Here is a 20,150-nt window from a genome sequence, read left to right on the forward strand (position 1 = left end):
ACCCGCTTCCCTTGAAAACAGGACACCTACTGATGGTAACAGTTTGTTGATGATAGCTGTCACCCGTTTCCCTTGAAAACAGGACACCTACTGATGGTAACCTTTTTGTTGATGATAGCTGTCACCCGCTTCCCTTGAAAACAGGACACCAACTGATGGTAACAGTTTGTTGATGATAGCTGTCACCCGCTTCCCTTGAAAACAGGACACCTACTGATGGTAACAGTTTGTTGATGATAGCTGTCACCCGCTTCCCTTGAAAACAGGACACCTACTGATGGTAACAGTTTGTTGATGATAGCTGTCACCCGCTTCCCTTGAAAACAGGACACCTACTGATGGTAACAGTTTGTTGATGATAGCTGTCACCCGCTTCCCTTGAAAACAGGACACCTACTGATGGTAACAGTTTGTTGATGATAGCTGTCACCCGCTTCCCTTGAAAACAGGACACCTACTGATGGTAACAGTTTGTTGATGATAGCTGTCACCCGCTTCCCTTGAAAACAGGACACCTACTGATGGTAACAGTTTGTTGATGATAGCTGTCACCCGCTTCCCTTGAAAACAGGACACCTACTGATGGTAACAGTTTGTTGATGATAGCTGTCACCCGCTTCCCTTGAAAACAGGACACCTACTGATGGTAACAGTTTGTTGATGATAGCTGTCACCCGCTTCCCTTGAAAACAGGACACCTACTGATGGTAACAGTTTGTTGATGATAGCTGTCACCCGCTTCCCTTGAAAACAGGACACCTACTGATGGTAACAGTTTGTTGATGATAGCTGTCACCCGCTTCCCTTGAAAACAGGACACCTACTGATGGTAACAGTTTGTTGATGATAGCTGTCACCCGCTTCCCTTGAAAACAGGACACCTACTGATAGTAACAGTTTGTTGATGATAGCTGTCACCCGCTTCCCTTGAAAACAGGACACCTACTGATGGTAACAGTTTGTTGATGATAGCTGTCACCCGCTTCCCTTGAAAACAGGACACCTACTGATGGTAACAGTTTGTTGATGATAGCTGTCACCCGCTTCCCTTGAAAACAGGACACCTACTGATGGTAACAGTTTGTTGATGATAGCTGTCACCCGCTTCCCTTGAAAACAGGACACCTACTGATGGTAACAGTTTGTTGATGATAGCTGTCACCCGCTTCCCTTGAAAACAGGACACCTACTGATGGTAACAGTTTGTTGATGATAGCTGTCACCCGCTTCCCTTGAAAACAGGACACCTACTGATGGTAACAGTTTGTTGATGATAGCTGTCACCCGCTTCCCTTGAAAACAGGACACCAACTGATGGTAACAGTTTGTTGATGATAGCTGTCACCCGCTTCCCTTGAAAACAGGACACCAACTGATGGTAACAGTTTGTTGATGATAGCTGTCACCCGCTTCCCTTGAAAACAGGACACCTACTGATGGTAACAGTTTGTTGATGATAGCTGTCACCCGCTTCCCTTGAAAAACAGTTTGCCCTACAGCCAATTCTGTCAAACAAAAATAATTTGCAAAAAACAATCAGATTGACAGAATGGTCAGATTTATACTGCCATTGAGAAAATCAAAGTGCTCTGAATAATTTAATGGACTCGTTCACAAACATTAGCATATTCTAATAGCCGATGACAGTATTGGTAATGTGCTTTCGAACCCTCCCTTGGTCGTATTCTTGCAGGGCATAAATCTCAGAGATCAACTGGTAAACTCTGATTTACCATTCCAATATACCCCTGCACAACACCTATTTACGCCTCTACCGGATGGAAAATACAAGTGTAATGTCTGCGCTCAATGCAATGGCACTTACAAATGTAGATCCTTCATACACCCACAAACAGAGAAACAACACCCAATCAAAGGTGTCATCACGTGCTCCACTAAGGCAGTTATTTATCTTATAGCTTGTCCTTGTGGTAAAAATGATGTGGGTAAAACGAAGCGCGAATCAAAAGTACGAATCTCAGGGCATCGTAGAACGTGTAAACACTTGATGTACACAGCTGCGGGCCACTTTTTAGAAGCAAACCACTTGATTTCGTCCCTACGTTATATCGGCATCACATCGCCCGTCCTATGAGAGGGGGTGACCTCTACAATGTATTGATAAATCGAGAGGCTGCCTGGATGTTTAATTTAAAGACCCTTGGTCTCTTGTGATTCTACTAATCATTGTAATGTTTGTAGGTTTATTTAGCTAAATTGTATGTATGATATCCATTTGTTTTTTATATGTTCTATTCATATCTATAAATCAACCAATGATATCAGGCCACAGCCCACCATGATTACAGACACCTGTGTGTGTCCTTTGACACTATATAAACTAGTGACCCGCAGTGTTTGTCATCATAAACTGGTTCAGCCCTGAATGCTGATTAGCTGACAGCCGTGGTATACCACGGGTATGACAAAACATGTATTTTTATTGTGCCAATTACATTGGTAACCAGTTTATAATAGCAATAAGGCACTTGGGGTTTGTGGTCATGCCTAAGAACAGCCCTTAACCGTGGTATATTGGCCGTATACCACACCATAAGGCACCGTGCCTTATTGCTGAATTATACACTGATGAAGACAGCTTGTCTGTCGAAACGTTGGTTATTACGTCCTTCAATTATTGCATCTGAGCTCCTAGAGTGTGTGGCTCTCCTTTTTTTATTTGTCATGTGTTGCTGTGACTGTCATGCACGTTATGCGGTGTGATTGTTATCGCTGTTGTCAGCCTAACAGTGTCGTGGCTCGGTTTGTTTTTCTGCCCTATGTGTCTCTCTGGCCAAGTCCCTCTCCTATCTCTCTTTCCTCTCTTCTTATTCTGTCTCTTTCTGTCTGTCTCGGGTGCCCACTTCCTGTCCAGATCACAATCCTAGAGAATTTGTATAATTCGATAAACATTGTAGGGTGTTAAACAGCTACTCATGTTCAGTATTGAGTGTCAGACAGTAAATACTATTCTGTACCAGAGCCTCTATATTACGATGGAACATAATGCATTTAACTCTAGCATTACATATCAGGCTGATTTACATACTGTAATATTCTCATGGTTTTAGTAGTGATTGTATTCCATTTCTATACTCTGCTGCTGCCCCCTGGTGGTGACTGTATCTCATGTCTGTCTAACAGGCCTGGAGGCCAGCACCCAGAGGCCAGGGGCCACCTGAGTGAAGCCCTGACGGAGGACACCGGGGTGGGCAACAGTGTGGCCGGCAGCCCCCTGCCTCTCACCACTGGCAATGAGAATCTGGACATGGCCATCGTCATTCATCTGCAGTACTGCGATCATCTCATCCAGGTGAATGAACATGCTCCAGTGCCCTCACAGAGGAAATCTAGAAAATGATAGAGAAATGTTTTTCTTATGATATTGTTATAGTCAAAGCATGTGTCAAATCCACTGCCCTCCTATTTGGCTGCCTGTAATTTAAATGTCAAACATCATTTTCCCAATTGATAACAAACTAGACTCTGTCATGCTAACAAATTACAGTCTTGAGCAGATGTAGAAAATGAAATTAGCATTGATCTAAGAGTGGCCGGGAAGTTCTCTTGTCATTTATTGGCTGCGACTGCATGGAAGAGTGGAGACTAACACAATACTACATGGTTTGGCTAGACTGTGTGCGCACCAACTCAATCTCTGTGTGTAATGACAGCTACTGTCCAGTGGAGGGAGCCCTTGGCAGCGTAGAGCCCAGCTCCAGAAGCTCTCAGCTCAGACTCAGCTGCTAGAGGAACTGGGAGAGATCAGCACAGAATGCCTGGGGAGCATCACCTCGGCTGCTGACGGTAGGTTCTCTCACTCTCTCTCGATACTTTTGAGTAAGTTGAGTAAACATGAATATAATGGAGGCTACTTTGTACTCCCTCTCTGAGGCAAGGAACTAGGTCAGATAATGAATCTCTATGTCCTCCCTCCTCTCTCTCAGTGCTCCCAGGGCTGGCAGAGCGGCCAGGGCTGATGGCTCTGTGGTCAGAGTGTAGTGGTTCTGGAGGACAGTTTCACACTACGCTGGACCGGGTGCTTAAACACATGCACCACAGCTACACCAGTCCACTGCAGGAGAGGCACCCACACACCACAGCTGAAACAGGTAGGTCTCTCTTTCTCTCTGTGTGTTTGTGTCTTACAATGTTTTGTGTTTGGAGCCATTTGTTTCCAACATTTACAAAGTGTAATCTGATTGATTACACCATAGTTCAGGGGTCATCAGCTAGATTCAGCCGTGGGATAATTACAAATAATTTGAGGACTGCAAGAAGCCCAAACAGAGATAATAATTGACTAAGACATAAATATTTAAAACCTTTCTTACACATATGACCACGTGTCTCTATCATGCATGGGAATACTTGCGAACAGATTTCCAAAGTTAAAATCACTTGGAGCTGATTTCCTGGTGTTTTTACAGTCTTATGTCCAACAATGAAAATGCTAAAAAAATGAATACCGTAAAAAAAAAAATTTGCTGGTAAAACTTGTGGGCCAAATAAAACCACCAATTAGGGAACCCTGCCATAGTGTAGTGTCCTGTCACTGGATACATCTCACACAGCTGTCTGTCCTGTCACTGTATACATCTCACACAGCTGTCTGTCCTGTCACTGGATACAACTCACACAGCTGTCTGTCCTGTCACTGGATACATCTCACACAGCTGTCTGTCCTGTCACTGGATACAACTCACACAGCTGTCTATCCTGTCACTGTTTACATCTCACACAGCTGTCTGTCCTGTCACTGGATACATCTCACACAGCTGTCTGTCCTGTCACTGGATACAACTCACACAGTTGTCTGTCCTGTCACTGTTTACATCTCACACAGCTGTCTGTCCTGTCACTGTATATATCTCACACAGCTGTCTGTACTGTCACTGTATACATCTCACACAGCTGTCTGTCCTGTCACTGGATACATCTCACACAGCTGTCTGTCCTGTCACTGGATACATCTCACACAGCTGTCTGTCCTGTCACTGGATACATCTCTCATAGCTGTCTGTCCTGTCACTGGATACATCTCACACAGCTGTCTGTACTGTCACTGTATACATCTCACACAGCTGTCTGTCCTGTCACTGTATACATCTCACACAGCTGTCTGTACTATCACTGTATACATCTCACACAGCTGTCTGTCCTGTCACTGTATACATCTCACACAGCTGTCTGTACTGTCACTGTATACATCTCACACAGCTGTCTGTACTGTCACTGTATACATCTCACACAGCTGTCTGTCCTGTCACTGTTTACATATCACACAGCTGTCTGTCCTGTCACTGTATACATCTCACACATCTGTCTGTACTGTCACTGTATACATCTCACACAGCTGTATCTCTCTTCCCTCTCGGCTATCCACAGTGATCTGGCTGGTGGTGAGTGAGATGGTGGACAGGAGTGAACTGGCCTCCCCTCCTCCCTCGGCCCTGTCCCAAGACGTCCTCACAGTGTTCCAATTCCACAGCTACGTCTCAGAGCACAGTGTTGGGGACATGAAGGAACACCTACTGCAGGTGGCTAGAGAGGGTAAGGCTCAGGACCAACACACCTTCTACCAGCATTCATGTAACTAGCCTCCCTCCTTATCTGTTGGGGGTCCTAGTGTACTAATTTCCTTGGAGGCAGAGTTGTTTATAATCTAGGTGCCAGTCTGTTTTGCTTTAACTAACATTTTGCTGTTTGGCAAGACAATGATGTAGTGTGGAATGTCGAACCAGTCAGTAACCCAAGTTAGAGGTCTGATCTGATGACGACTGAGGGGTCCAAACATCGACTTGCTCCATGGTCCGCTGAACAAAACTTGCTTGTAGCTATAAGTACCCGTGTGAGTTAATTATGTAATAAACTGGAATGGCTATCCATCCCTCAGCTGTGTTTGCGGAAGGCCTAAGCAGCGGCGACTCGGAGCGTTGTCTAAAGGAATTAGAAGAGGTGTCACACACCGGCCTGTGTCCCCAGTTGCAGACTCTCAGGGCCCTGGCCTCCCTCCTCTCCCACAAAGACCCCCAGCTCAGCAAGGCCGCAACTGCCTACATCACTTCCGCTGCCTCTCACACACCCTTTAGGTCAAAGGTCAGTGTGTGTGTGTGAAATGGTGTTTCTATTAGCCTGTGAGTGTCAAGGATCAACCCTACTGTTTGTCAAGGTACTCACTAAATCAGCCAGGATTACAGGACAGGTGTGTTATGGCAGGGAACTGAGTTTCTGTGTGTGTTTACAGGCGGTGGACTGCTACACACAGTCCTTGTCGGAGGGGGGAGTTCTAACGCAAAGGTCTGCCTGCGCTGCTCTCAGTTGTCTACAGGTCAGTGTATCTGACTGCAATATTCTAGTTATTTATTTTATTTTACATTTTACCCTCTTTTCTCCCCAATTTTGTGGTATCCAATTGTTAGCAATTACTATTTTGTCTCTTTGCTACAACTCTCATACGGGCTCGGGAGAGACGAAGGTCGAAAGCCATGAGTCCTCCGAAACACAACCCAACCAAGCCGCACTGCTTCTTAACACAGTGCGCATCCAACCCGGAAGCCAGCCGCACCAATGTGTCGGAGGAAACACTGTGCACTGCGCCCGGCCAAGTATATCAAGGATATAGGACAAGGATATCAAGGATATAGGACAAGGATATCCCTACCGGCCAAACCCTCCCTAACCCGGAAGACGCTAGGCCAATTTTGCGTCGCGGCCGGCTGCGACAGAGCCTGGCACAGCTAGTGTTGCGATGCAGTGCCCTAGACCACTGCACCACCCGGGAAGCCTCGCAATATTCCATTTCCATGGAAGATAAAGTGAAGTTTAACCAGTCTGTATGTTCCTGGTCTTAGTAAGATTGATTTATTAATCAAGTAATTCATATTCATTATGTCTCCCTGCAAGAGCTTGACATTCCTTATGAACTTCTTCAGTGGCTTAGTCTCCTTTCATCAACGTACCGGTTATGAAGTGCACCTGTTCTTCTCTCTGTCAGGCGGTAGAGAGTATTCGAGCGGTGGTGTTGCTGTGTGACTCGGCAGACGAGGAGCTTCACCACATTGCCATAGAAACCCTGCTCACCTTGGGTGAGTGGTTGACAAACAATGTCTGTTTTAGTGAACCTTGATCCATTTTCAAATGGTCGAGGTCTAACATCTCCTTCTCTTTCTTCTTCTGCCGATGACGGTCCCCAGGAGAGGAGGGGCGTCTGGCGTATGAGCAGCTGGACACGGTGCCCAGGGAGCTGGTACAACTGGGGACACGGCGAGGGACCGCTGTCACCACCGCCTTCTAGGTCTAATTAACTTAACCTAGGAGCATCATAACCACAGGAGGGGGACAACCCCCTCCCCCCCAACAGAACAACCTGTCCTGGCCTCCCTCCACTGCGCCTGAACATTTGAATGGACACAGCTAGGGGGAGGGGCCTGATCAAAGCAGAGGAGTCCAACTCATCATCAAAGGGCCACATGTCTCATCCTTCTCAACAGACTGGTCTAAATCCTAGCTGTCCACTGACCACCACTATTAAGCAATCTCTCACTGCACAGACAGAGCCTATTTACTATCATAACTATTATTATGAATCTTATTATCACGGTTGTGTTTGACATTGTTATTATCAGTATCACAGTTATGATTGCTTTATATAACTGCTATTAATTATTTGTTTTAGTAAGTGACGTTCACATTAGTCGACGGCTATTTGTACTTTGGAATTGCACTGTGGCAGGCATGTAAATACCATAGCACAGCATTAAACTCTGTGTGATAATGAGTGACGCATCGAAATGGATTGAGTTGGTGTTTTTCTGATATGCACCGTTGAGTTTCAGGGATTTTACAGACAGTTTGAACACTTTCTGTCAGAGTGTGTCATGGATGAGAAGTCAGAAGACAGATTCAGGTTGCTCAGGAGGAGGTAGTTAAGCAATGTTCGCAATCTCACGTCATCAACATGCAAAAAGAGGAAGACGGTGTCTTACCGGCCAGCAATGTCCTCACTTCATCAACATGCACAACGTGGAGATAATTATATACTTGGACTGCTTAACAAACTCTTCTACCCACACATGCCTGGGATCTGCATTCAGAGTGTGATTGAATGTCTGCTTGCTGGGAACTGATTTGAGATCAGTTGTTTAAGCTACTGGAGGAGATTGATCAGAATCTATTGTTTTGGAAGCAGGTTTGCCTCCATGCATGTGCCCATTACTACATGTACTGCTCTTTTAATCCTATTGGTACTAATGCAGTCTAGGAGTATGTGTTAGTTAGGTAATGTTAGTGAGAAATGAGAACGTAACTGCTCCATAGCGGTACAGATCAGAACCAAGGGGTTTGTATAAGTTGGGATGTTGCCGAGGCTATAGTGCTCCGTATAGCTTCTTATGCCTATTGTAACTATACTACTGAGTCCGTGGCTTCTTTGCCACGACAACAAAACTTGTTTGTTTCTCAAACTAATTTATTTTCTTATTTACACGTCACATTTTGGATTCTAATATTCTTTAATTTGCATGTACTTTTTTGAGTAAGCGAGTAGAATGCAGAGAGTAGAATGCAGAGAGTAGAATGCAGAGAGTAGAATGCAGAGAGCAGAATGCAGAGAGCAGAATGCAGAGAGCAGAATGCAGAGAGCAGAATGCAGAGAGCAGAATGCAGAGAGCAGAATGCAGAGAGCAGAATGCAGAGAGCAGAATGCAGAGAGCAGAATGCAGAGAGCAGAATGCAGAGAGCAGAATGCAGAGAGCAGAATACTAGTCAAATAGTTTCTTTCTGCTTCTGGTTGACATTTCAAATATTGGCCTCAAATTCATTTTGGGAATGATCTTGCTTACATAAAATGTAACTCAAAATGTGAATTTGTTTAGCTCTTTTGGAATTTGTTTATGCGTTTAAAGGAAAACCCACTCAAAAACTATATTTTGGGAGAGTATCAATAGTAGACTAATGAAAACAAATACCAAAAAGCTGTTTAAGTGGATTCTGCCTTTAAGTAGAATGACTGGCTGATTATTATTTGGAGAGGATTTGCCAATATCATATAGCTTTGGTCCAAATGGGACAGTAGATATTAGAGAATGTTACTTTATTACGCAAGTGACTCATAACCAAAGTAAAGCCTGAATTTAAGAAGATCATCTTTTGTAAGAATGAATTCTGAACCTATCTGCAACCTGGCCTCTACACCCAGACTCACCTGAAAAGCACAACAATATGAATCAATGTTATCTAAATGATCATCCCAATCCTGCGACATTGCATCGGGTTCTAACTAATTGCACACTCTCCAAAAGCCATAGCGATGAAATAGGTGTAGTTAAGGCAGTAATATGTGTGATAATGTTACTTTTTTTCTTTTGTATATTAAAGCTGTAAGTGTGAGTCGTTCAAATTGAAGCTTTTTGTTTTTCTATGTCAAAGTGGCCTTGTGTTCGCTGAACATGGTCTATATTGAGTAACAATGCCTGTTTCTCCCATGATGTGAATAACATTACAGTATTTTAGTAAGATGATACTAGTTACTTCAAGGACTAATTCTAACAACATCCTTGTTGTTTTTTCTCTCCACGAGGCCTCTTTCTTTCTACTAAACATGACCAGTGTTGTGAATTGACATTTTGCTTCAATTCAAATCCAAGTCATCAGATTAAAGACGTAAATCAAATAATTCAACGTTGTTTAATATTCATCATATTTTATATAACCACACATGATTTGCATTATATCTTTACATTATGGTAAACCTTGGAATTGAACAGAAAGCACACAAAGGTCATGTCACATAGCTTCAGTAGACTGCATTACATTATTTTCTCCTATTGGTTTACAGTATTTCTCCTGCTCAATGAAAGTGGCAATAAAGTTTATTTTTGCATAATTCTGAAAATGTTGTCCGATTGTTTAATTTATTGGAGATACATGGGATATGGATCAGAAGTCCACAGGTTGTAATCTTGCCGATGCCTTTTCTTAAAATAGGGCCACTTTGCATGTGTTTTACGTGACCTGATCAAGACGAGCCAATCCCAAGGGGACTCCCAATCACGGCCGGTTGTGACACAGCCTGGAATTGAACCAGGGTCTGTAGTGATGCCTCTTGCACTGAGATGCAGTGCCTTAGACTGCTGCCTCCCGAGCGTCTGCCCAGCCCAGCATGCTCACTCTCCCATCTCTACTGCCTACATTGTTTGCCACTTGGCCTTAAATCGGACCAATTTGTTTTTCTCAGTTGACCATGCTATTAGAATATTTAAAGTGTCAACGATGGGGGATTAATAGACTTCCATGTTTTTTTTTAATACATTTTTTCAAGATGAGTTATGAGAAGAGAATTGTCCAGCCCATCGGGTATCTCACAACACCCCCATATGTCTTGTCTTAAAATATGCAGACAGGCGGAATAAAAGTATGTTTACATTGTCATACAGTTGAAGTCGGAGGTTTACATACATCTTAGCCAAATACATTTAAACTCCGTTTTTCACAATTCCTGACATTTAATCAGAGTAAAAATTCCCTGTCTTAGGTCAGTTAGGATCACCACTTTATTTTAAGAATGTGAAATGTCAGAATAATAGTAGAGAGAATTATTTATTTCAGCTTTAATTTCTTTCATCACATTCCCAGTGGGTCAGAAGTTTACATACACTCAATTCGTGTTTGGTAGCATTACCTTTAAATTGTTTAATTTGGGTCAAACGTTTCAGGTAGCCGTCTACAAGCTTCCCACAATAAGTTGGGTGAATTTTGACCCATTCCTCCTGACAGAGCTGGTGTAACTGAGTCAGGTTTGTAGGTCTCCTTGCTCATACACACTTTTTCAGCTCTGCCCACAAATGTTCTGTGGGGTGGGGCCATCACAAAGGTCAGGGCTTTGTGATGGCCACTCCAATACCTTGACTTTGTTTCCTTAAGCCATTTTGACACAACTTTGGAAGTATGCTTTGGGTCATTGTCCATTTGGAAGACCCATTTGCGACCAAGCTTTAACCTCCTGACTGATGTCTTTTGCTATTGCTTCAATATATCAACATAATTTTCCTCCCTCATGATGCCATCTATTTTGTGAAGTGCACCAGTCCCTCCTGCTGCAAAGCACCCCCACAACATGATGCTGCCACCCCCGTACTTCAAGGTTGGGATGGTGTTCTTCGGCTTGAAATACTCCCCCTTTTTCCTCCAAACATAATGGTCATTATGGCTAAACAGTTCATTTTTGTTTCATCAGACCAGAGGATATTTCTCCAAAAAGTATAATCTTTGTCCCCATGTGCAGATGCAAACAGTAGTCTGGCTTTTTCATGGTGTTTTGGAGCAGTAGCTTCTTCCCTGCTGAGAAGCCTTTCAGGTTATGTCGATATTGGACTCGTTTTACTGTGGACATAGATACTTTAACACGTTTCCTCCAGCATCTTCACAAAGTCCTTTGCTGTTGTTCTGGGATTGATTGCACTTTTCGCACCAAATTACGTTCATCTCTAGGAGACAGAACGCGTTTCCTTCCTGAGCGGCATGACGGCTGCGTGGTCCCATGGTGTTTATACTTGCGTACTATTGTTTGTACAGATGAATGTGGTACCTTCAGGCGTTTGGAAATTGCCATGATGTCAAGCAAGGAGGCACTGAGTTTGAAGGTAGGCCTTGAAATACATCCACAAGTATACCTCCAATTGACTCAAATGCCAATTAGCCTATCAGAAGCTTGTAAAGTCATGACATCATTTTCTGGAATTGTCCATGCTGTTTAAAGGCACAGTCAACTTAGTGTATGTAAACTTCTGACCCACTGGAGTTGTGATACACTGAATTATAAGTGAAATAATTTGTCTGTAAACAATTGTTGGAAAAATGACTTGTGTGATGCACAAAGTAGATGTCCTAACCGACTTGCCAAAAGTCGAAACCAGCTGTTCAGAGATCATCTGCCTCCAGAGATAAAAATGTTTTATCCCAAGAGGGTGTGACACCTACTCCTATTGCCTGCTGCATGAATTGTGATCTGCTGATCTGTTCACCATCTGCCCTGGCCTGACTCCCGCTGTCCTGTACAGGTACCCCACCACACTTACCCTTCTCTCCCGCTTTTGCTTGCCTACAGCACTCACACAGTTGGGGCAAGCCCCAAGTCATTATTGTTTGGTGCTTTTTGATATTTTGTTATTTGCCTCATGACTCCTGTATGTTTTGTTGACTATGAACTGTCTTGTTTACCCAACTGTAGGACAGGCTGTTTGTTCCCACACTTGGTGCTCTGACTCTCTATTGGTTGCAAATACTTTTGGCCTCCCATCCTATTCCAACCACCTCTTGCCGGCTTTGTATTGATGTTACCTGATGAAATTGCTGTACAATATGATCTTGTTGCCATCTAATGCACATTCAAATGTCATAAATCAACACTGCAGAGCTCTTCCTGTCCTCTGCCGTGCCTTGATTGTATTAATGCTGATGTCTGGAAATGTGCATGTACACCATGGCCCATCATCTACAGTTGCTAACCCCAATTCTGACTTGTGCTCTGATATCTGCTTCACTGATTTCTGCTCTCGTAAAAGCCTGGGTTTTCTGCACATTAACACTAGAAGCTTATTACCTAAAATGGATCAAGTGTGAAAGAGTGGGTTCACAGCTCCAATCCAGATGTGTTGGTCATTACTGAGACGTGGTTAAGGAAGAGTGTTTTGAATACTGATGTTAACCTTTCTGGTTATAACCTTTTTCGGCAAGACAGATCTTCCAAAGGTGGGGAAGTGGCAATTTTTACCATGGATCACCTTCCGTGCTCGGTTGTCTCCACCAAGTCTGTCCCCAAACAATTTGATTTGCTGGTTTTAAGCATTACATTTTAAAATAGCTATTTGTTGGCTGTTGCTGGGTGTTATCGTCCATCAGCACCGGCCTGTACCCGAACTGCCCTACGCTCTCTCCTGGCCCCTTATACTAAGTCTGAATTTGTCCTGCTAGGTGACCTAAACTGGGACATGCTTAAACCATCTGACCAAGTACTAAAGCAATGGGACTCCCTAAATGTTTCTCAGATTATCCCCAATCCCAAGGTGGGACTCCAAACACCCAGAAAAGGTGACTCTCCTCAATGTTACCCTCACAAATAATCCTGATAGGTATCAGTCTGGTGTTTTCTGTAATGACCTTAGTGATGACTGTTTTACAGCCTGTGTTTGTATTGGCTGCTCAGTGAAACGACCTGTCCTGATTTGTCAGACACTTGCAAAAAAAACTTTAATGAGCAAGCCTTCCTTTATGGCCTGGCCTCTAAATTGGTATACAATTAGCATGATCCCCTCTGTTGAAGACACTTGGACCTTTTTGATATTTTCAGTGGTATTGTAAACAAACACACCCCCATAAAGAAAATGATCATTAAAAACAGGTTCAGCTCCTGGTTCAACTGTGACCTTGCAGAGTTACTCCACTTCAAGAATTGAATTTGGTGAATGGCTCAGCCCACGCATACTCAGGCTGGCTGGCTCTCTTTCACGCAAATGAGAAATAAGTGCGCTCAGGCTATCCGGAAGGCCAAAGTTAGTTACTTAAGGAGCAGTTCTCTCTCTGTGGGTCTAACCCCAAGAAGTTCTGGAAAACGGTTACAGACCTGGAGAATAAACCCTCCACACAGCTACCCATGTCCTTTAATGTTGATGTGGTTGTTACTGACAAGAAGCACACGGCTGAGCTCTTTAATCACCACTTCATTAAGACAGGCTTCATATTTAACTCAGCCATGCCTCCTTGCCTGTCCAACATTTCCTCATCTCCCACCCCTGCTAATGCGACTATCCCCCGCTGCTCCTCCCTCTATTGCCCTGGCAGCGTTAAAGTTTCTCCCTGCAGGTGGTCACTGAGTCAGAGGTGCTAAAGGAGTTCCTTAAACCATCTGGGTCAGATGGTTTAAACCCTTCTTTAAGGTTACTGCCCCTATCATCGCCAAGCCTGTCTCTGACATTCGCTCCTCTCTGGGGTGATTCCCATTGGTTGGAAGGCAGCAATGGTGCATCCTTTATTTAACGGGGGAGATCAAATTGATCCTAACTGTTATAGGACTCTCTATTTTGCCGTTAATCAAAAGTGTTGGAAAAACTTGTCAATAATCAACTGACTTGTTTTCTTGATGTCTATAGTATTCTCTCTGGTATGCAGTCTGTTTGTCACTGCAACCTTAAAGGTTCTCAATGATTTCACAATTGCCATTGATTCTAAGTAATGTTGTGCTGCTATTTTTATTGACTTGGCCAAAGCTTTTGATTACGGTAGACCATTACATTCTTGAGGACTGGCTATTTAATATTGGTGTCGCTGAGGGGTCTTTGGCCTGGTTTGCTAACTACCTCTCTCAAAGAGTGCAGTGTATAGAAAGTCAGAACATCTACTGACTCAGTCACTGCCCGTCACCAACGGAGTACCCCAAGGCTTGATCCTAGGCCCCACGATCTAAATTTACATCAACAAAGATTAGTTTTATACTCAGCTGGCCCCTCCCTGGATGTTGTGATAAACGCTCTGCAACAAAACATTCTCTGCTCTTAACCCTGTTCTGAACACCTCTGAAACAAAAGTCATGTGATTTGGTAAGAAGAATGCCCCTCACCCCACTGGTGGGTACTGGAGGACTGGGGTTGGGAAACACTGAGCTAGAGGATGTGTGTACTTTCCCACAGCCTCTTAACCTTCCAGCAGTGACATACTCACACTGTCACCTCTCCTCTTTGTCCTTTTAGCCCTGTTTACACCCGACTTGCCTAGTTAAATACATTTAAAATATATATAAATTATACTCATTAGTTTCTACTGGATACATTTGTTAACTGTAATTTCATTAGTTATGGTTAAACTTTCCTTCCACCTTGTGCCTACATCAGTTATTGTTAAGTCTTGGTTCCAATACTTTAGGAGATTGTCAGTTGGATTTGCTCTCTGCAAGGTTTAGTATATCATCCCTATCATATTAACATCATTTTCTGGCTGCCAAAGTTTTGGGATTTATTTTAGTTAATAACAAGCACTCCACCGAACACAAGTTATTTGAAAATCATCTACAATACACCCGTCTAAAATGTGGACACGCTCAGGACACAGGACGCATGTTACCACCAGGTGTAAACAGGGCTAAAAGGACAAAGAGGAGAGATGACAGTGTGATGAGTATGTCACTGCTGGAAGGTTAAGTGGCTGTGGGAAAGTACACACTCATCCTCTAGCTCAGTTTCCCAACTCCAGTCCTCGAGTACCCCCAACAGCACACATTTTCGTTGTAGCCCCAGACAAGCATGCCTGATTCAACTTATCAAGCACTTGATGAGTTGAATCAGGCATGTTTGTCCAGGGCTACAATGAAAATGTGTACAGTTCGGGGTACTCGAGGACTAGAGTTGGGAAACTTAACTAGCAGACTTTACAAAGTGTTCTAACAAGAGAAAAAAGTTGTGTTCAGACAGGGATTATCAGCCTACATAAACCAGCAGAAAGTTGTGTGCTTGTGTGATTGGTATTTCCATAGAGAAAGAACTATCCGTGTCTATGGATATCGCTGAAGTAATTCTACTTGCATAAAGAATGTAGATGCATCACAATGGTAAGATAATTTTGTATTCCATCTCAAGCATTCCGATCCACACACATTCAGCTGAACACAGAGGAAAACTGACACCATGTTTCAGCGAATTGCATTATTTTACAGCAACCATATCAAAAACTACCTGTTTCCCAATGATGAGGGGTCTGATGAAGGCAATAAGAAACTGCACTATAAGAAGATTAGACTAGCAGGCCAGGACATTCAGAACACAGAACTGCCTCTGGAGAATAGAATACTGGCAGTCCACAACATTGGCCTACTGGGATACACAGGTATAGTGTAGTATAAGAAACGGGTGTGCTTAATGCTTAAACCTTATTCAACACTTTGTAAAGTAGTAAACTATATTGATTGAAATAAAGAGAAGAAACCTGCAATCACTGAATAGGTGTATCTCAGGGCTCTCCAACTCTGTTTCTGGAGAGCTACACTCCTGTAGGTTCACAGAAACCTCAGTCATAACTAACCAGATTCAGCATATCAATTAGATAATTATATTAGAGTCAAGTCCTTCTGTAGCTCAGTTGGTAAAGCATGGCGCTTGTAACGCCAGGGTAGTGGGTTCAATCCCCGGGACCACCCATTCGTAGAATGTATGCACACATGACTGTAAGTCGCTTTGGATAAAAGCGTCTGCTAAATGGCATATATTATTATTATATTATAAGTGCGCTAGATTAGGGTTGGAGCTAAAACCTACAGGATAGTAGCTCTGCAGGAATCAAGTTGGAGAAACCCCTTAATCAACACTTTTCGTACTGTAGCAGAGGCTACAAAGGTCACCTTGACAATATAATCTATTGTTTTAACACAAATGATAACCATCCTACGGGAGCTCTGTGTAAACAGTATTATGGAATGTTTTCTGGTGGCAGGTAGCCTAGAGGTTAAGAGCTTTGGGCCAATAGCCGAAATGTTGCGGGTTCGAATCCCAGAGCCGCCTAGGTGAAAAATCTGTCGATGCAATTATGCTCAAGGTCAAATCAAACTTTGACACACGTGCTGAATACAGACGTTACTGTGAAATGCTTACTTACAAGCCTTTAACCAACAGTCCAGGCCAAGAAAAGATTTACCAAGTACTTTCAAATAAAAAGTAATAACAAAATGTAACACAATAAGAATAACAAGGTTATATACAGGGGGCACCGGTACCAAGTCAGTGTGCGGGGTTACAGGCTGGGGGGGTCAACGTAATTGTCCAGTGGTGATTTTATTAAATGTTCAGCAGTCTTACGGCTTGGGGATAGAAGCTGTTGAGGAACCTTTTGGTCCTAGACTTGGCGCTCCGGTGCCGCTTGCTGTGCAGTCGCAGAGAAAACAGTGACAATTTTATGAGCTTTCCTCTAACACTGCAAAAAAAGAAACGTCCTCTCACTGTTCACCTTGTTTATTTTCAGCAAAGTTAACATGTATGAACATAAAATTCAACAACAGACAAACTGAACAAGTTGTGACCCTGATCAAAAGGGAGGGGGGGGGTCAAAACCAAAAGTAACATTCTCAGTAGCTGGTGTGGCCACCAGCTGTATTAAGTACTGCAGTGCATCTCCTCCTCGTAGACTGCCCCATATTTGCCAGTTCTTGCTGTGAAATGTTACCCCACTCTTCCACCAAGGCACCTGCAAGATCCCTGACATTTCTGGGGGAATGGCCCTTGTCCTCACCCTCCGATCCAACAGGTGGGATTGCTCAATGGGATTGCAATCCGGGCTCTTCGCTGGCCATGGCAGAACACTTAACATTCCTGTCTTGCAGAAGTCACCCACAGAACGAGCAGTATGGCTGGTGGCATTGTCATGCTGGAGGGTCATGCCAGGATGAGACTGCAGGAAGGGTACCACATGAGGGAGGATGTCTTCCCTGTAAAGCACAGCGTTGAGATTGCCTGCAATGACAACAAGCTCAGTCCAATGATGCTGTGACACACCGCCCCAGACCATGATAGACCCTCCACCTCCAAATCAATCCCGTACCAGAGTACAGGCCTCGGTGTAACACTCATTCCTTTGACGATAAATGCGAATCTGACCATCACCCCTGGTGAGACAAAACCGCGACACGTCAGAGAAGAGCACTTTTTGCCAGTCCTGTCTGGTCCAGCGACTGTGGGTTTGTGCCCATAGGCGACATTGTTGCCGGTGATGTCTGGTGAGGACCTGGCTTACAAAAGGCCTACAAGCCCTCAGTCTAGCCTCTCTCAGCCTATTGCGGACAGTCTGAGCACTGATGGAGGGATTGTGCGTTCCTGGTGTAACTCGGGCAGTTGTTGCCATCCTGTACCTGTCCCGCAGGTGTGATGTTCAGATGTACCGATACTGTGCAGGTGTTGTTACACGTGGTCTGCCACTGCGAGGACGATCAGCTATCCACCATGTCTCGCTGTCTTAGGCGTCTCACAGTATGGACATAGCAATTTATTGTCCTGGCCACATCTGCAGTCCTCATGCCTCCTTGCAGCATGCCTAAGGCACATTCACACAGATAAGCAGTGACCCTGGGCATCTTTCTTTTGGTGTTTTTCCAGTGTCAATAGAAAGGACACTAGAGGCTTAAGTTTTCATAACTGTAACATTAATTAACTACTGTCTGTAAGCTGTTAGTGTCTTAATGACCGTTCTACAGCTGCATGTTCATTAATTGTTTATGGTTCATTGAACAGCCATGGGAAACAGTGTTTAAACCCTTTACAATGAAGATTGTGAAGTTATTTGGATTTTTGCGAATTCTCTTTGAAAGACAGGGTCCTGAAAAAGGGATGTTTTTTTTTTTTACTGAGTTTGTGCAAGATGCTTCCTTGACTCAGGCTGCTTGACTAGACTGACAATTCAAAAAGCAGTAAGGTCATTTCTGCATGACCAAATTTACATTTTTTTTTGCTTAGTTTCATTCATGCCTTCAAAGAATATAAACCACGTAGGCTATTGGGATTATAAGTTTTATATATTTGTAGCTACATCCACTGTAACAAGAAATAGACAATGGTGGTCATGCCAACCCATTGTATTTTTTTACCCAAGTGCTATGACTGATTTTTAGTGTAGTATGTCACCACAGGTGGCTCATAGTTCAATGGTTGAGAATTCTAAACCCACATGAGCTAAAGGTACCCAGTTAATTTGACCATTGGAAAAAGAGCTACTGTGTAAATACTGAAATGCAGGTTGGATTGAACTGAGCCCCTAATCTTCATTTAAGGTGATTGCACTTTCCTTCCCAACACAATTTTGCAATATGCAAGTCTACATTTAGCATCATTTTTGCACCTCATTGGGGATTTGAATTACATCGGATGTCAGCAATTTCACCCACCCACAACTTCACCAGAATGGGATGGGCAGAGGCTGAATTTGGAGTTTAGTTACACCCTTTAACCCTAATTGCTCATGTAAGTCACTCTGGATAACAGCCTCTGCTAAATGTTGACATCCAATTGCGCAAAATTGTCGTGGTGAGGTATAACTCCTGTGGGCTAATTTGACCTGTTGGGGCATACTTACACAATGGACTGTTTTGGTCCCTGTATGCTAATTAAATTAAATTGATAAATTACATGAAAGCAGCTAAATGCATGTTTGGTACCACTGCACTGCTCAAATTAATTCCAAGATTATATTAATTGTCTTGTGAAATCAGGGCACATTGCAAAGCCATCGTTTGTCAATGTTTGATATGTAGCTACTGAAAGTAGATACACCCCAAAAGAAGTACTTTGCCTCTGAAAAGTATTAAACCACTTCCCCAGGTGGCTATGCAGCAGCAACCTGTGCTGCAGAGTACATGCCAGCCATGGCAGACTTCCTCAAGCAGCACAGCCTGTCAGATGACCAGAGGATCTCTGTGCTAGAGGGGCTGTCTGGTGTCTGTTATGTCCACTTGACCAACCAGAAGCAGGCCCACTCAATAGGCCTCTACTCCACACTACAGGTAGAGAAAGGTTATTCAACACTTACCCTATGAGGTCCAGAGCCTGTTGGTTCTGTTCTGATAATTCATTGCACCCAGCTGGTGTCCCAGGTCTAAAGCAGTCCTTGATTAGAGAAGAACAATGAAATGCAGTGGCATTGTGGTAGAGTTGGCATTTAAAGGGCCTGGAGGTTAGAGCAGCAGGAAGGGACAGCAGTTACCTCTGGCTATAGATGGTCACCTGCCATTGTGGCCTTGAGCAAGGCACTGTAGCCATAAAATATAATTTTGCATAAAATTCCAAGCCAAAATTGGTCCGACAATTTAGTACGCAATCTTCACCTACAGGAGCTGATGGACCCCACCTGCCCACTGTCTCTATCCACAAAGGCTAAAATGTGGAGCTGCTACTTGCTCAACATCCTGTGTTGTAACAACATCCCAGTTATACGCACCTTGGTGGGGTCACAGAGCCTGAGGCTGACCCTAGAGGCTCTGGAGGGACAGGACTGGTACGGCTGGCCGAAGAACTACGCCAGGGAACTGCTCTGCATGCTAGGGTTCTGGGCACCACAGGTTGTTACAGCAATAGGCGCAGGACAGGTTACAGTGCAAAACGATGGCTCTTAAGCAAACTCATTTC

The 20,150-nt window shown here is 43.7% G+C and overlaps 2 protein-coding genes across 5 annotated transcripts in view; both read left to right on the forward strand.

Moving 5' to 3' along the window:
- The window catches only part of LOC124012345 (rho family-interacting cell polarization regulator 2-like), a 98,602-nt gene extending 88,707 nt beyond the window's left edge, over window positions 1-9,895 (forward strand). For all 4 annotated transcript variants that reach the window (XM_046325848.1, XM_046325850.1, XM_046325851.1 and 1 more), the window contains exons 16-23: window positions 3,145-3,313; window positions 3,675-3,807; window positions 3,948-4,112; window positions 5,389-5,553; window positions 5,897-6,099; window positions 6,248-6,331; window positions 6,998-7,088; window positions 7,197-9,895. In XM_046325848.1, coding sequence (XP_046181804.1) covers window positions 3,145-3,313; window positions 3,675-3,807; window positions 3,948-4,112; window positions 5,389-5,553; window positions 5,897-6,099; window positions 6,248-6,331; window positions 6,998-7,088; window positions 7,197-7,297 — 1,111 coding nt within the window. In that variant the 3' untranslated portion in view covers window positions 7,298-9,895. The remainder of the gene's footprint in view (window positions 1-3,144; window positions 3,314-3,674; window positions 3,808-3,947; window positions 4,113-5,388; window positions 5,554-5,896; window positions 6,100-6,247; window positions 6,332-6,997; window positions 7,089-7,196) is intronic.
- A 5,779-nt stretch (window positions 9,896-15,674) lies between these two features.
- Window positions 15,675-20,137, forward strand: LOC124012254 (armadillo-like helical domain-containing protein 2). Its single transcript, XM_046325727.1, has 3 exons — window positions 15,675-15,873; window positions 19,347-19,528; window positions 19,856-20,137. The coding sequence occupies exons 1-3, from the start codon at window positions 15,675-15,677 to the stop codon at window positions 20,135-20,137; spliced, it is 663 nt and encodes a 220-aa protein (XP_046181683.1).
- Window positions 20,138-20,150: the final 13 nt, after the last annotated feature.

Source organism: Oncorhynchus gorbuscha, linkage group LG24, assembly GCF_021184085.1.
Source record: "Oncorhynchus gorbuscha isolate QuinsamMale2020 ecotype Even-year linkage group LG24, OgorEven_v1.0, whole genome shotgun sequence".
Taxonomy (NCBI): domain Eukaryota; kingdom Metazoa; phylum Chordata; class Actinopteri; order Salmoniformes; family Salmonidae; genus Oncorhynchus; species Oncorhynchus gorbuscha.

Excerpts from the sequence above, each read along its gene's own strand:
- LOC124012254 (XM_046325727.1), top strand. The coding sequence starts at position 15,675 with ATGTTTCAGCGAATTGCATTATTTTACAGCAACCATATCAAAAACTAC. Across the intron at positions 15,874-19,346 it reads TGGCCTACTGGGATACACAG|GTGGCTATGCAGCAGCAACC; the intron begins GTATAGTGTAGT and ends CCACTTCCCCAG. Across the intron at positions 19,529-19,855 it reads GCCTCTACTCCACACTACAG|GAGCTGATGGACCCCACCTG; the intron begins GTAGAGAAAGGT and ends CTTCACCTACAG.